Source organism: Neophocaena asiaeorientalis, unplaced genomic scaffold (assembly GCF_003031525.2).
Source record: "Neophocaena asiaeorientalis asiaeorientalis breed wild unplaced genomic scaffold, Neophocaena_asiaeorientalis_V1.1 scaffold204, whole genome shotgun sequence".
NCBI lineage: Eukaryota > Metazoa > Chordata > Mammalia > Artiodactyla > Phocoenidae > Neophocaena > Neophocaena asiaeorientalis.
This window is the reverse complement of record NW_020173922.1, coordinates 10,645,960-10,661,976: the sequence shown is the minus strand read 5'-3', so window position 1 is coordinate 10,661,976 and position 16,017 is coordinate 10,645,960. Positions and strand designations below refer to the sequence as shown.

The window sequence follows — 16,017 nt, the reverse complement described above, 5'->3', positions numbered from 1 at the left end:
TGGTTTGACACATCATTCCAGGAAAACATGTAGAAGAGGAAAGATAGTCAGAACATGGGATTTAACTTCTTGTAGCCAAGTAAATCTAGAGTCCTGATGGTTTTAAGTTTCTTAGTGAATAGTTTCTATTTTGAGAAACAGTCTTCACCTCAGGAAACAAAATCCTCGACATAGTGATCACCAAGAACCTTCTGAAGCCAACAGGAGGTTTCAAATTTTCACACCACACGTACTATAAAAACATAGCTGTGTATATCCTTGAAAAAGTTAACATCCTATGTACATTAATCATTTTATTTCCCCAGGGGTCAATACAGTGTAGTGTTGCTCCTCTGCCTTTCCATCTAACATTCAGAACACAAGGACATAAATTTACAGATATATTTTACTTAACAGATACTCTATACAGTGTACAGTAAAAATGCACACAGTGAAGGAAACCGTCTACTGAAGGATGCATATGTTCATGGATAGCAACAAGCTACAAAATTATGAAAATATAAGGTCATCTGATCAAAGTCAAGTTATGACTCCCATTTATTACTAGCATACCCATCCCCCTACCCCATCCCACCCCCAACCTATCCCCAGTCACCTCACCATCATGGTTTAAATTTAGGGAAAGAATCTCACACACTTTCAAACCCTTCTGCATAACTATTAACTAAAGTGAAGCTTTAAAAAAAAAAAAAAGCTGGTGACTCTCTCTCCCCACAAATCCTTCCATTATTCTCATCAAAATATCACTTGTTTATCAAGGTGCTGGTTTAAACTTTTTATTGGGGACTGACTTTTGGTGGCCCAAAAGAATCACTTATCTCAATAATGGGTAAGTCAGGCTATTAATAAAAAGGCAGGAGAAAGAAAATGGGGACGAGAAAGGGGCAACAGGTGAAAGCCTTTTATATTCTGAGAATGTTAAAAAAAAGGACCAACTGAACCAGTGCTCAGTAATTTCAAAGCAAACTAAAAATCAGTGGCAGAAGTCCAGGAGAGTTAATATGATGACAGAATGGAAATCCCACAGAGCTAGCTACCATTGCCTTATAGCATTGAAGAACAGTTACGATTTACACTAAAATATTACTTACTGCTGCACATTAAATCCCCCCGGAATTCAGATTGAATACAAATTGGGCTCCTCCTCAATAAAATAATTAAATTTACTTTTCTTCCAAGACAACTCTTGAAAGCAAAAGGGTATTTTAATTACAAATATCTCCTACTATCTGATGACCCATCCATAATAGCTAAGAGATAAAAGATTCCAGGCGATTTTTACATTTAATGAAACTTTATCAGCAGATTATAATCCAAAATAAAATTTCTGAACACCCTGTCATTTACATCATAATCCAACACCAATAGCAACAAAAACAGGTGGTGTGGAAAAATAAGGCTCTAGAGATTATCCAAGTCATTCCTGTGGATCTTCACAACTGTGTAAAAGTCACTAGGCCTTTGGTGCTTTAATATCATGAACAGTTATGAGATGTATTTAAATAGCAAACTTGCTGTCCTTAAACCTACTGTGTTGAAAATAAAAATAAAAAAATTTTTTTTGGCTCATTGACTTCTTTAAATAATTTTAAAAAGTTGTTCTTCTAAACAATATTCCTAAAAATTATACAGCTCGCATCAGATTTCATCTTCGCCATGAACGAGATTCATATTCATCTTCATCCTCATCGTCGTCATCATGCAAAAACAAATCTGACGTTTCTGTTTCCTGAAGAAAAGAGAGGGTAAAATCTGCTCAGTGGCACAAGTTAAGTAAAGTGCTTTTTAGGCCAAAGGACAAACAGACTAGTATACAAAGCCCAGGCTGGATTTACAAGTGATGAAAAGTATCTTTGGGGGCAAAAAAACCCCAAAACATTTATATATATATATATATATTCTTCTCCCCTGCTAATTTTGCTAGTTTAATAGATTTCCATTCTAATATCATCAGAAAAACAAATAACATATGAACATTTAGTGGAGGGAGGGGGATATCTATGAAACATGTTTTTGATAAAATTAATTTTATTCTATTATCTTGAAAGTGAGGAAAGTAAATAACCATTTGAACGTCTAAACTTTTCCTCTAATACCCGATTGTGAAGGACGAATATAATACTTTGCCTATGACACTGACATTCCAAATCTTACATAAAAATCTAAAATCTTACACAAAGTAAAAGTATCTACAAACATTCCCAAAATACCAAGATTTTTCTTTTCTTTCTTTTTTAAAGAAGGGAAATGTTTCTTCTTTTGTTATGTAAAATTACCCACTTGGTCAGGAAGACTCTTGATCAGGCATAAATGCTATCTTTTAAAACCAAAATTAGGATGAATGAGGAATAACTTGCAATGCTGCCTAAGTGTCCATTTTAATAAACTAATTAGAAATACTGTAGTAAAAAAGAAATATTAATTCTCATGTTTTAAGAAGCTGGTTAGTACTTGTATTATTTAAGTCCTTGGTTTTGCTATTCTTCCCTCTTATGTCCATCTTCTTTACACTCTCTCATTTTAACCAACTATATGTAGAAAGAAAATAAACTCAAATCTATTACTTATGGAACTTGAATAAGTTAAAACTAGAACAATCAGATAAAATTTAATTTGTTCACTTAATCCATGTCTTCATTTACCAAAATAAAAACGTCCAGAGCCCCAATAAAGCCAAAATAAATGCAAATTTTAAAAAAGTACAGTCTCTCCTACACCAGAAAATAACCCCCAAAAGAGCTTTTTTATTTCTGCACCTAATCTGATCCTTTAATAAACTTCTAGACTAGTCTTAATTAATTACATGCATGGAAAAACTCAATATTTATTTTTAAATTTATATTACTTAATGTTAAGGAAAGCATATAACTGGAAAACAATCTAGTTCAACTCTTATTTTCAATCGTTAAATTTACCTCCTCCTTGACTTCCTCTTCCTCAGTCTCAGTGGATACAGAAGGCACCTTGGCCTTGTGCCATGATATTTGTAGCCGACGGTCTTTGAATTTTGACCCTTGGTTTGCAGGCTAAAATAGATTTTAGAAGAACACAAAAGTTTGTACTCACACTTACTAATGATTTCTTCAAATTGTGTGCTATTAAAAGTTTAATGACTTGAGGGAAAAAAAAATCTGTTAAAATGGATCTACAAATAATCTCCAATGAGAGCTAGAAAAAGTGAAGTTCTTTTTAATTAGAAGACCACATGTCTGGTTTTCCCAGGATAGCCCATGATTAATGTTGATGTCACATAAATTTTAAGATCTGTCTTGGTTTGGATGATAAATTATATAGTCATTCTACATAGAAAAGTCATGATGAGGACAACAAATACTGTCTTAATATGATTATTGGCCTTTGGCTTTGATAATCTACATATTTAGAGTAAAACCTTACAAATATAAGTAATTTAAAAATTATCTATTCATCTCATGACATCTCTTATATCCCCATCTATATCTGTTAAAACTATTCCCACTTCTTTTCCTGAAATGCTATATAACAATGACAAATACTCTGCAGCTCATCTACGCATCCCACAAATGTTAAACACCTATTATCCTATCTCAGGGTAAAACTACGCAGTTTCAAATGTATTTCTTGTTATTACTGTCTAAACATTTTTTTCCTCCCCAGCAAATTTCAGTAAGAGAAACCAAAAGTTTAATTTTAAGGACAAAGCAATAGAGACAAAGGAACAGAGACCCAAAGTTTCATGAAAGTGAAAGCTTAATCATTCCTACAGCTTTCCTATCAACAGATCTGGGTTGTAGAATATCCCCAATTCTTGGTTCAGTCCTAAAATATGTAATAGAAGGGGCTCTTTTAAATTTGGGGTTTCACCCTAGCTTTTCTAGGAAAAATATTGATAAACTTCATGAAGCATTTGCAAAATATTTCCATAGAACACTCAGATCATTGCATGGCAAGAATGTACATTAGGCCAGATGCATACCAGTCAATTACTGTCTCTGCTGATACCACAGCCTGTGATTTAAGGAAAAGCTCCTATTATCTATCCCTTGTAGGTGTAAATGTTTATAACCTGACACCAAACATTTTGACTCATGGGACAAACTAAAATGACGTATCAAAATGGCCCTAACCCAAATATACATTTACCATCTTTTCAAAATCAGGTAGTTACTAAGTGAGTGGACATTAAAAGTTCTCATCACAAGGAAAAAAAAATTTTAACTATGTGTGGTGATGGATTTTAACTAAACTTATTTTAGTAATCACAATGCATATGTATACTGAATCATTATGTTGCACATCTTAAAATAATACAATGTTTTATGTCAATTATATCTCAATAAACCTTGGGGAAAGAAAAAAACAGGTAATTTGTGTAACAGACATCCCTTGCCCTTACTCTATCCTTTAACGTACAGCCCAATTATAGAGATTTCTTCAGTATTTTGTTCGTTTCTATATTATTTAAATTCTTTCCAGCTTTACTGAAGTGTAACTGACAAATAAAACTGTAAGATATTTAAAGTGTGCAATGTGATGATTTGATACACTGTGAAAGGATACCCCATCGAGTTAATTAACACATGCATACCTCCTTTTGGGAGGGGGGCGGGGGAGGGGGGTTATTAGAACATTTAAGTTCTACTCTCCTAGCAAATTTCAATTATATAATACAGTGTTGTCAACTACGGTCACCATGTTACACATTAGGTCCTTAAACTTTGTTATTTGAATTTTTAAGTAAAGTTATATTACTTTTATTAGCAAGAAAAAGCAATATAAAAAATTTTAACCTATATTAACTGGGTTGCTTTCCAAAGAGGGTAGCAGTTCTATCGTCCAAAAGAAATTTTAAGGCGTTAGATGTACTGCATATATATTACTGAAGGAAGAAGGAGAAATTTAATTTGTATGCAGTCAGGAACTAAGAATATAAAACTCCCACTACCTAACTTGTAACAAATAAGATTAATAAATAGAATAGAGATGTATTCTAATAATACCAAGTCAGGAACTCTCACACACCACTGGTGGGAATCTAAACTAATAAAACTGATGCAGTTCACTCAACAAGTCCATGTATATCCAACAGAAATGTACACGTATATATGAAAAGACATTTAAAACAATGTTCACAGCAACACTGTTCATAAAAATGAAATGGAAATAACCCAAATACCTATCAATAGGAGAATGGAAAAATAAATTGTGGTATATATATATACAACTGAAAACTATACAGCAATAAAAATAGCAAACTACTGTTACATGTAATAACACGAATGAATCTCACAAACATAATGTTAAGAAAAAAAGTAGACACAACAGAATATATACTATGTGGTTCCATATATATAAATTTTCTTAAATACGCAAAATAATACTATAACATTTAGGAATACACATTAAGGTGATAAAAATACAGTTGATTCTCGTTATTTGCAGTAGTCACATAAAGTTCACCCAAGCACTGAATTAGCAAACACTGAACCATTGTTCCTAGGGGAAATAGAGGGTTAGGTTCCTATGAGCCTCTGGTCAAAACATTTTTGCCAATGATCAATATGTAACCTTGTTTTATGTTTAAGGACATTACTTAATATATACTGTTGATTCATTAACATTGAACTCATGGCCCAAACCATGACAACTCATGCCTGAACAAGGCTTATCTCTAACACACATCTTCACCATAAGGCACATCACTACCTTACTGAACACTTACACAGCACTTCAGAACTATACTTGGAAGCCATTTTAAACAGTGAAATCACCAATGGAAAGCACAAAAAAATGAGAGAAATATGGCACTAAATAGACTGCAAAAAAGACTTGTTTACAGGATGAGAGCTGAGACGAGAAGGCAGAACATCACCTCATTTGACCTCCGCTGGGAACTTGTGCACTGGTCAACTCAAATTTTTCACAGTTCTGCACATGTCTGAAAATGACCACACAAGCACTTCAGGTATTGATTTTGAGGCTGTAATAAATTTTAGTGGGTAGGTGAATGTGCAATGCAGTATCCACGAATAATGAGAATCAACTGTATAAAGAAAGCAAGGAGGTGATTATAATAAAGTGAGGCTAGACTTTTTCTGAGGAGGAGAGAAGATAGTGACTGGAAGGGGGCAGAAGGAGACTTTTGGGGTGCTGGGAATGTTCTATTTCTTGACCAGAGGGGCAGGTAATATGGTACCTTCTGATAAATCACTTAACTATACATTTCTTATTGGTATAGTTTCAATAAACATTTTAAGTTGAGTATTACCTTCATAATTTCAAGAAAATACCAATTAGCCAAGGTATTTATGTTAAAAAAGCAATGTTTAGAATGCACCTCTGTATTTATAAATGATCCCATTTTGGTAATTTTTTAAAATTAATTAATTAATTTATCTTCGGCTGTGTTGGGTCTTCGTTTCTGTGCGAGGGCTTTCTCTAGTTGCGGCAAGCGGGGGCCACTCTTCATCGCAGTGCATGGGCCTTTCACTGTCGTGGCCTCTCTTGTTGCGGGGCACAGGCTCCAGACGCGCAGCCTCAGTAGTTTTGGCTCACGGGCCCAGGTGCTCTGCGGCATGTGGGATCTTCCCAGACCAGGGCTCGAACCTGTGTCCCCTGCATTGGCAGGCAGATTCTCAACCACTGCGCCACCAGGGAAGCCCCGGTAAAATTTTTTTGATGAGAGACTTAATATATGTATTCTTATATTCGTAATTTTTTTCTATAAATATATCCAAGGATAATAACTACCTTGTAAGAGTAGGCCAAGATTAAGAGGTGAGATTTTTTACTTTTTATTAACCGAATTTTGACCCTTTGCATGTATTAATTTTTTTAATTAAAAATACTTTAAAAAATTTAGGACTTGCCTCATATACCTATCAAAATATCTAATTTTTCTATATACACATATATATTCTCTCACACGCATATCTATACCACAGCTTGAAATAATGAAATAGTGGAGAAAAGTTAGATGTCCATCAATACAGGACTAATTAAATCTAGTACAGTACATCTATACAATAAATCACCATGCATCCATTAAAAACAAAGCAACATCATATGCACAATTAACAATGACTGCCTACGGGGAGTGGAACTATATGACTGGAGGTAGAAGGAAATGTTATTTTTCTTTCCTTTTCTTTCTCTTTTGGCCACACCACGCGGCATGAGGGATCTTAGCTTACCGACCAGGGATCAAACCTGTGCCCCCTGCATTGGAAGCATGGAGTCTTAATCACTGGACCGCCAGAGAAGTCCAGGAAATCTCACTTTTCATTGTACGTACTTTTCTTTTTGACTATGTATATGTGTGTTGCCCCTCAAAATAAATCAAATATTAACATATATGAATATGTGTGAATATGAGCAAATCAATTACATATCATCAATAAAAAATTATATGCAGTAACTTAGAAGCATGTAGAACCTTAGAGGTAGAAGTTACGCAGAGAGAAATTCACCTACACAGACATTTTCCCAGATCAGAAACTGATGCCAAATCTGTGCCAGTCATGATTCATCAATCCCCTGACTGGCAAAGATGAAAAAACAAAACTTAAGTGCTGTTGAGGATATGGGCAAACAGGTGCTCTCACCCAATGTCACTACAAGTTTAAATTAGCACAACATTCCTGGAGGGTTATCTGGCAAGCTGTACCAAAATTTTAAATACAAATACGCATGCCTTTGATCCAGTCATCTTGCTCCTATGAACTAACCTAGGGCAATGGTTCTCAGTGGGAGACGATAATGTTACTCTAGAGGGCATTTTGGTGGTCACGCTGACTGAAGAGCACTTACTAGTATTTAGTAGGTGAGCGCCAGGGGTGCTAAAGGTCCTGCAATGCACAGGACTGTCCACATAACATTATTTCCCTCAAAAACGCCAAATCCAGTAAGATGTATATAACATTGTCCATTAACAGTGAAAAAACAGGAAACACCCTAACTAGCCATCCTGACTGACACCATGAAGAAAAAGACCTAAGGAAGAAAGCCAACACACTAGGATAGTAGAGGAGAAATATGAAAAGAACCTGCGTAGCTGAGTTTCTTGAATAATCAATCCTAAAACCTCCCTACCTCTAAACTTCTTGAAAAAAAAGAAAATAAATGTCCATATTTTCCAAGTTATTCATCTGTTACTTGCAGCTACTAAATGCATCCTGAGAAGCATTTACTATTTTCATAATCAGGAAGAAGAAAATAAAAAAATCTACTTCCACTCTATTATTACTGAGTACAACTCTAAACCACACTACCATAGCTCAAAATCTTTGTAGTTAAATGATGCATACTATTGAAAAAATGCCAAAGTACAGTTCAAGTATTCCAAACGTTCAGTATAAATAACTTTCCCTGTTGAATTAAGCTGAACCTCTCTTTACCCAGGAGTGAAGGAAAGCACCCTAAGCTCTCATCCTATCTGTGCCCTTAAGCAAGCCTCTATGACTTAAAATTTTCAGCTTTTACCTAAACTTTAATATTAAAATACTTAAAGGAAATTCTTCATGGTCTTTGATACCCTCCTAACTCTGTCAAATGAAAGATATATAAATAAGGATTCTTTTTTAAAAAAAGTTCTTTTGGGACTCACTGATTTTATCTTTAAAATATACAAAATTCTATTTATATATTACATGATATTATTTCCCATTTTTTAATTTATTATTATTACTTTTTTTTTTTTTGTGGTACGTGGGTCTCTCGCTGTTGTGGCCTCTCCCGTTGCGGACCACAGGCTCCGGACGCACAGGCTCAGCGGCCATGGCTCACGGGCCCAGCCGCTCTGCGGCATGTGGGATCTTCCCGGACTGGGACACGAACCCGTGTCCCCTGCATTGGCAGGCGGACTCTCAACCACTGCACCACCAGGGAAGCCCTCCCTTTAAAAAAAAAAAAAAAAAAATTTATTTATTTGTTTGCACCAGGTCTTAGTTGCAGCAGACACGCTCCTTAGTTGAGGCTCGCCAGCTCCTTACTTGCAGCAGGTAGGTTCCTTAGTTGTGGCATGCGAGCTCTTTGTTGCGACATGCATGTGGGATCTAGTTCCCTGACCAGGGATCGAACCTGGGCCCCCTGCATTGGGAGTGTGGAGTCCCAACCACTGTGCCACCAGGGAAGTCTCATATTTCCCATTTTTGAACTCAAATATTTAATATATAAAGTAATAAAATAATATATACCAGGGGTCTGCAAACTACAACCTTCAGACCAAACATGGCCCAGCACCTTGTTTTTGGTGGCCCGTGAGCTATAAATTATTTTTACATTTATAAAAAATTATTAAAAGAAGAAAAGGAAAAAGAAGAAGGAAGAGGAAGAGGGAAGGACAGGTTTGGAGAGAGAGGAGGAAAAGGAGAAAATGTGACAGAGACTGTATGAAGTCTGCAAAAGCCTAATGTGTTTACTATCTGGTTCTTTACTAGAAAAAGTCTGACTAGTGATATATACTATTAAAATATTTATATATTATTATACATGTTTTATGTTGTTACAGATAACTTCCATTATATATAAACATTCTCTGGATTTTAAATTTGTGTATATAGTTGACCCCTGAACAACACAGGGATTGGGGTGCTAACTCCATACGGTCAAAAATCTTGGTAATAACTTACTGTCAGCCTTATTATTGAAAAAAATCTGTGTACAAGTGGACCAGCACAGCTCAAACCCATGCTGCTCAAAGGTCAACAATTTTTAAATTTACTCATATTTTTCATGTACGTATCTGGGACATAAAGCCCAAGATTAACACATATCCTCAAATTTGGTTTTAACATATACAGTATAAAAATGCTGGTGTTTCATCTTAAAAATGAATGTGAAGTTAAAAAGTCTGATTTTAAAAATAAGATATGTTCCTTTGGAAAGCACAGAAAACAGAGAAGAGCCTAGAAGGGAAAAAAATTAAAACTAACTTGAATTCTCCCACCCAGAACTAACAATTTAAAGCAGTTCTACTCCAAGCTTATGTATACTCTCCTATCCCACCTTTCCTTAACCTAAAAGACAATCCTGAGAATTTTCTTATGTCATTATTCTTTAAAAACATGTTTTTAATAGCAGCAAAGTACTGTTGAGCGTTTAGATAGTTCTCATTTTCACTATTATAGAAAGTGCTACACTGAGCACACTTACAGTTTGCAGAATCATTTGCATAATTTCCGTATAATAAATTCTTAAAAGCGGATCAATGCAGGGGTCCTCAAACCCCGGGCCACACAGCAGGAGGTGAGTGGCAGGTGATCAAGTGAGGCTTCATCTGTATTTACAGCTACTCCCCGTTGCTTGCATTGCCACCTGAGCTCTGCCTCCTGTCAGATCAGCAGCGGCATTAGATTCTCATAAGAGCATGAACCCTACTGTGAACTGCGTATGTGAGGGATCTAGGTTGCACGCTCCTTGTGAGAATCTAATGCCTGATGATCTGCAGTGGAGCTGAGGTGGTGATGCTAGCACTGGGGAGTGGATGCAAATACAGATTATCATTAGCAGAGAGGTTCGACTGCACAGAGACCCTAATAATTCAACTGCTTGCAGACTCACATCAAAACCCTATTGGTGAGTGGCATGTGAAAACAAGCTCAGGGCTCCCACTGATTCTGCATTATGGTGAATTGCATAATTATTTCATTATATATTACAATGTAGTAATAATAGAAATTAAGTGCACAATAAATCTAATGGGCTTGAATCATCCTGAAACCGTCCCCTCCCCCTCCGGTCCGCGGAAAAATTGTCTTCCATGAAACCAGCCCCTGGTGCTAAAAAGGTTGGTGACTGCTGGATTAATGAATACAAGAATAAACTGAAGGACTCTAGAATTAGGTCCTCACACTTCAGAACAGCTTCACTAACCCCCATCCATCACCTTTTCATACAGATATGGTTGATCCATGATCCTTTCACAATCATTAAGGACAGTAAAAGAATACTGAAAATATACATTTTACTTTAGCCTTTGTGGGATTATAAAAGACCTTGAAGAAGAGTTACCCTATAGGTTTGCTAAACCTACTTTCAATAATGTCTTAGGCATATGTATTTCTGTATTTTTTTTAAAGAAAGCATACTATACTGCAAGTATCTGTTACAAGTGTAAGTGTGTTTCTAGCACTCAAGACTGTCTGATAGCACCCTATCAAAACAAAAAACAAACTACAAAACACCATCGAAACCAATGGTAGTGTCTCATTCTTGAAGTCGCCTTACCAGCCTTGGCTTTGTTTGCTCCTTCCCCAAATGCCTGGACATGTCTCTTTCCGCAAACCAAGTGCCGTATTTCAGACTTAACAAATATACGTATATAAAAGTTGGTTATTGGGGCTTCCCTGGTGGCACAGCGGTTGAGAGTCTGCCTGCTGATGCAGGGGACATGGGTTCGTAACCCAGTCCGGGAGGATCCCACATGCCACGGAGCGGCTGGGCCCGTGAGCCATGGCCGCTGGGCCTGCGTGTCTGGAGCCTGTGCTCCGCAATGGGAGAGGCCACAACAGTGAGAAGCCCGCATACCGCAAAAAAAAAAAAAAAAAAAGTTGGTTATTATTAGATACTCTAGAATGACTCTACTTATGAGAAGGAAAGAGAGCCATTTGAGCATGACTTCTGGATTAAAACTTAAAGATTTATATATAACCCTCAGGGTAGAGCATGCAGCTTCCTACCTAACAAAATTACCTACTTTTTGTAACTAAAACTTTCTACAGAGCCAAATTTATAAAAATTCTGCTTTATATTATTATACATTATTATCTAATGCACCTCACCAGAGCTGGCAGTGGGTCTAAATGCCCATGCCCAAGTTTTGGCAAGGAAATTCGAATATTATATACTCAACTCTGAGAGACAAAAATCGACATTCACCCAGCCTCCAGAAGAACACCCTGCCCATGTACAGTGCTTCTCCGTATATTATCTTCTTTACTCCTCAAAGAAGTCACTTAAAGACAATCTCACACTTTACAAAAAAAGAAAATAACAGGCTAGTGAAAAAACTGGCTCAAGAGTAAACAGACTGTAGCCCAGGTGGCTCTCAAATCTGGACATCTTATAACAACCCACCATTCTCTAATAGCCAGGGTGAAACAAGATTAATGAGCATCAAATTAATAAGAAACTATGGAGTGAAATCTTGCTCTTTAAGATTTCTCTCACCATCTTTAACACTCAATAGGGCTGAAAATGTTTTCTCTCAAAAAAGTTGTTTGAGGAATAGGCATCCTGGATGTTAACAGTCAATTGTGTATTTTTACCTTGGTCCTGCCACTTATTAACTGTATGATCTTGGGTGACTTTTTTAAGCTTTAGTTTTCCGATCTGTACACATGGGTTTCTACCTGCACTTTATACAGTTATTTAAGGTTACATGAGATCATGTATGAAAATGCTCTAGCACAAATAACACTCAAAAAGTATTTACTGAATGAATTAATGAATGGTTAGAAAGAGAATATACTGTTTATGTGCAAAATAATAAAAACATTCACCTGTGGCAAATATCTATTTGCATATTTGTCTAAAAGCAAGTGGTCATCACTGCACACAGAATATAACTAAACATGACTCTTCTCCTAACGAATTCTTCCTTTGGATTTCGTCTCCATCCCAGACTTACTGACTATAAACATCTGGTAAACCATGTAATAAACCCTAAAGCAAAAATCAAATGTAACTTGTTGCTACAAATGCATTTATGTGAAGTGTTATGGAATATAGCATGAGCTGCTTCTTGACCTTCAAATATATTAATAGGAATTTGCTAATACCCATGATTTTACAACTTAATTTTCTAATCTATAAAACATTTGACATTTATACAGAAGGCATAAAGGAAATGCTAAGTACAATGCTTTTAGAGTTGGCATTTACTACTTTAAAAACTTACTGAAAAATGCTGAAGTAAGTCATCTTTCTCCTCCTCAATGAATCCCCCAACTGTTAGTGCTTTAGGGCGGTGGTCCACCACCATATGATTTAGTGAACCCCTTCCTCTTCCTCCACGGCCTCGGCCTCTTCCTCGACCCTGAGAGGACATGGTCTTTCCTCGACCCACAGGTAAAATACCTAATCGTGCAGCCTGAATAACAACAAAAAGCAGAATACAACACATTATCAGACTAAATCTAGGAAAACTATTTTTTGAGATGTTAAATGTACTGGGTAACTCCTCTTAAATCTCACCTCAACCTGTAACTGACTGAGTTTTTTCCGTAACTCTGTTGTGTCTTCTCCAGAGGATAGCCTCTTGTGAAGGTCCAGTTCGGTATCTAATAGTTCTTTTTGGGCCTTTGGAAAAATTAAGAGTAAAAATGTATTTTTTAGACAACCTACAAAATCTTGTTCACAATATTACACTTACAGAATGACACACATCTCTTCTGGGTAAACGTGAGCGCATGCAATAAACATGGGTGTTTTAAGGAAAGTAACTGTACAGATATAATACTGAAAACATGTAGAGAGTATAATGTTATCAGTAGTAACAATAAAGAGTATTACTGCTTAATAAGCAAGCAGTATTACAAATGCTTAATTAAGAGCCACCCCGGGGTGGCTGTCTCCAGGTCGGCCACTTGTACACAGGTGTGTGAAGTTCTGAGGCACAGCTCCGTCCATACGGGGCCACTGTGTCCTCGGTAGCACCTAGGGCTGCTACCCGCACCCTCTGAAATCGGCTTTGCGAAAGATTTGTATCTGCGGGGCAGCTTTTGGCTGAAATGCAACAGATGTCGAGCCCTCCTTGTAAAGAAACATTGAGTTTTCCTCTTGGGACACATGGGATGCATCATAAGTCCCTCCCCAAGTCGTAGTTCACACACCCATCCTTCCGACAGCGAGTTTTGTGGTTTTTAAAAACAAAAACAATTCATTCTGATTACTGTCGTGATATGAAGGCATCATTTCCACGAGCTTTGGGGGATTTTTATGTGAAATAAATAAACTATCACTGAGGGGAAAAAAAAAAAAAAGATGGCCTAAAAATCAGACCTTGGAAACAGTCATCTGAGATGAGGGAGCTGAGAACATAATAAACCATCATAAGTGAAACATAATAGGGCAAAATAAATTACACAATAAAAGTTCACTAATAGTACAAACATAACAGTTATATAATTGCTTTCAGATCTGAACCCTATAACTATTGCCACTCTTTTGTGTTTTTTTTGGTAAGAAACAAATTATCAGCCTTTAGCTGGTGTGACTATGAGAGATTTTCTTTCCCCCATATTCTCTTAAATTTCTTTCCATAATTAAATGCTCTTTTTATAATTGGGGGAAATTTCAATTAAAATAACATTTTATTATATTTTTAAAAAGCAATCATTTTTTCTTTTTTTAGATCATAAATTAATCTTTTTCAAAAAATTTTTATTGGAGTATAGTTGATTTACAATGTTGTGTAAAAGCAATCTTAATGAAACACTTTACATTCCTTTAATAACAGAGAACCACAATTTCAAATGTAATATGATATTGTACATAAAAATTTGCATTCTATATATATATATCTGACAGATTTATTCCCAGTTCTCAAAGGGCTGCAAATTTATCTAAAATCCCACTACAGAGCTGTAGAATAATGATGGAACCATGGTGTAAAAGCAAGTATTCTTCTACGGTAAGGAAACAAATAGAAATGAACAAAATTAGACTTAAATGGATCTAGAACTTTTGATTATTCTTTTCAATAGAAAGCCACATTTTTACCCATACTAAAGTCAATGATATCTTTTGAATATTAAAAGGGATGGCTGCATTACAACATTATTAAAAAATTAGAAAAAAGCTGCTGAAATAGGAAATGTCTCTTTCCTTGCCATCACTCTAAGCAGTTACATCATCAGCATGGAGAACAAAAAAATTCAGTTAAAAAACATCTTTGTTCAAACCGGGTATTATCACTTCTTTCAGAGGGAGTGTACAGCATCTACAGAAACATTAAAAAAAAAAAAGATACTTATAATTGTCTCACACTAGACTATTAGCTACCTAAGGTCTAGCTGCTCCGCGGCATGTGGGATCTTCCCAGACTGGGGCACGAACCCGTGTCCCCTGCATCGGCAGGCGGACTCTCAACCACTGCGCCACCAGGGAAGCCTCCACTGCACTTTTAAAGTGCCAAGCACACCACAGATGTTCAATAACCCCATGCTGAATGAAAAATGCAAATAGGTACCTCTGTTTTTGTCTTTACTTTAGATGGTGTGGAGACTGCAGAAGATGTTTTTAACTCATCTTTCAATTGTGAGATCTTTTCTCCAAGCTCTTTTAAAGTCTTCATTATATTTGCTCTCTCTTCTGGTTTCATGTTTTTGTTTTTTTCTAGCTTGGATATTAACATCTATAAAATAAACAGCAAAAAGTAAAACTATGCTTAGTAAATTTTAGTTTAAGTAACCTTTAAAACTTTACTGGGGATATCTTTGTAAAATCCATTCCATATATCAATTCCAGAATGCAAATAATGAACATTTATCCTACCTTTTGGCATTCTATTTGTTTTTCTAACATTTCTTGCCTCTTTTTCCTCATATCTTGTTGTAGCTTCATTGCTTCCTGTATGAACAGGTAAAGAAAAAATCAGTAATGAATAACTAAGTCTGCCCATGATATATATGGCTACTACAGTCTCAACTCATTCTTCTGAGTCATCCCTTATCAAAAAATAGCTGAAGCCAGAGATGAAACCTTTAAACCTATTTTCCCCAACACTTCCAATATAAAAGAGTTTACGTTTGTAACTGTACTTTAATATTTAAAATACTGAACAGTAATTAGCTGTATCTATGAGGTTTATTCACTTAAATGACCTGAATATATATGTAAAGAAAAACAAGTTTTCACTTCCCCACCTAATAAGAGAAATCCTTACTTTTGAAGTTTGAAGTCTAAAAATAAAGTCTAAAAGTGACATGCAGCTATAGATTAGAAATGATAGCAAAATCTATGGATTTTTGCCTGGAAAATGTTGCCTCCAACCCCTCTGTTAATTAAATCTCCAATTATACTGAGATAATATATATA

General features: G+C 35.9%; 1 protein-coding gene across 5 annotated transcripts in view; it reads right to left on the bottom strand.

The window, feature by feature from the left end:
- Nucleotides 1-603: 603 nt before the first annotated feature.
- RBM27 (RNA binding motif protein 27) overlaps nt 604-16,017 on the bottom strand; it is a 71,175-nt gene continuing 55,761 nt past the window's right edge. For 4 of the 5 annotated variants that reach the window (XM_024752374.1, XM_024752376.1, XM_024752375.1 and 1 more), the window contains 6 exons: nt 15,475-15,549; nt 15,170-15,334; nt 13,174-13,278; nt 12,878-13,069; nt 2,916-3,026; nt 604-1,729 (listed from right to left, as the gene is read on the bottom strand). In XM_024752374.1, coding sequence (XP_024608142.1) covers nt 1,646-1,729; nt 2,916-3,026; nt 12,878-13,069; nt 13,174-13,278; nt 15,170-15,334; nt 15,475-15,549 — 732 coding nt within the window. In that variant the 3' untranslated portion in view covers nt 604-1,645. Of the gene's footprint in view, nt 1,730-2,915; nt 3,027-12,877; nt 13,070-13,173; nt 13,279-14,499; nt 14,921-15,169; nt 15,335-15,474; nt 15,550-16,017 lie in introns of those variants that run through there. The other variant, XM_024752378.1, reaches the window with a different exon arrangement.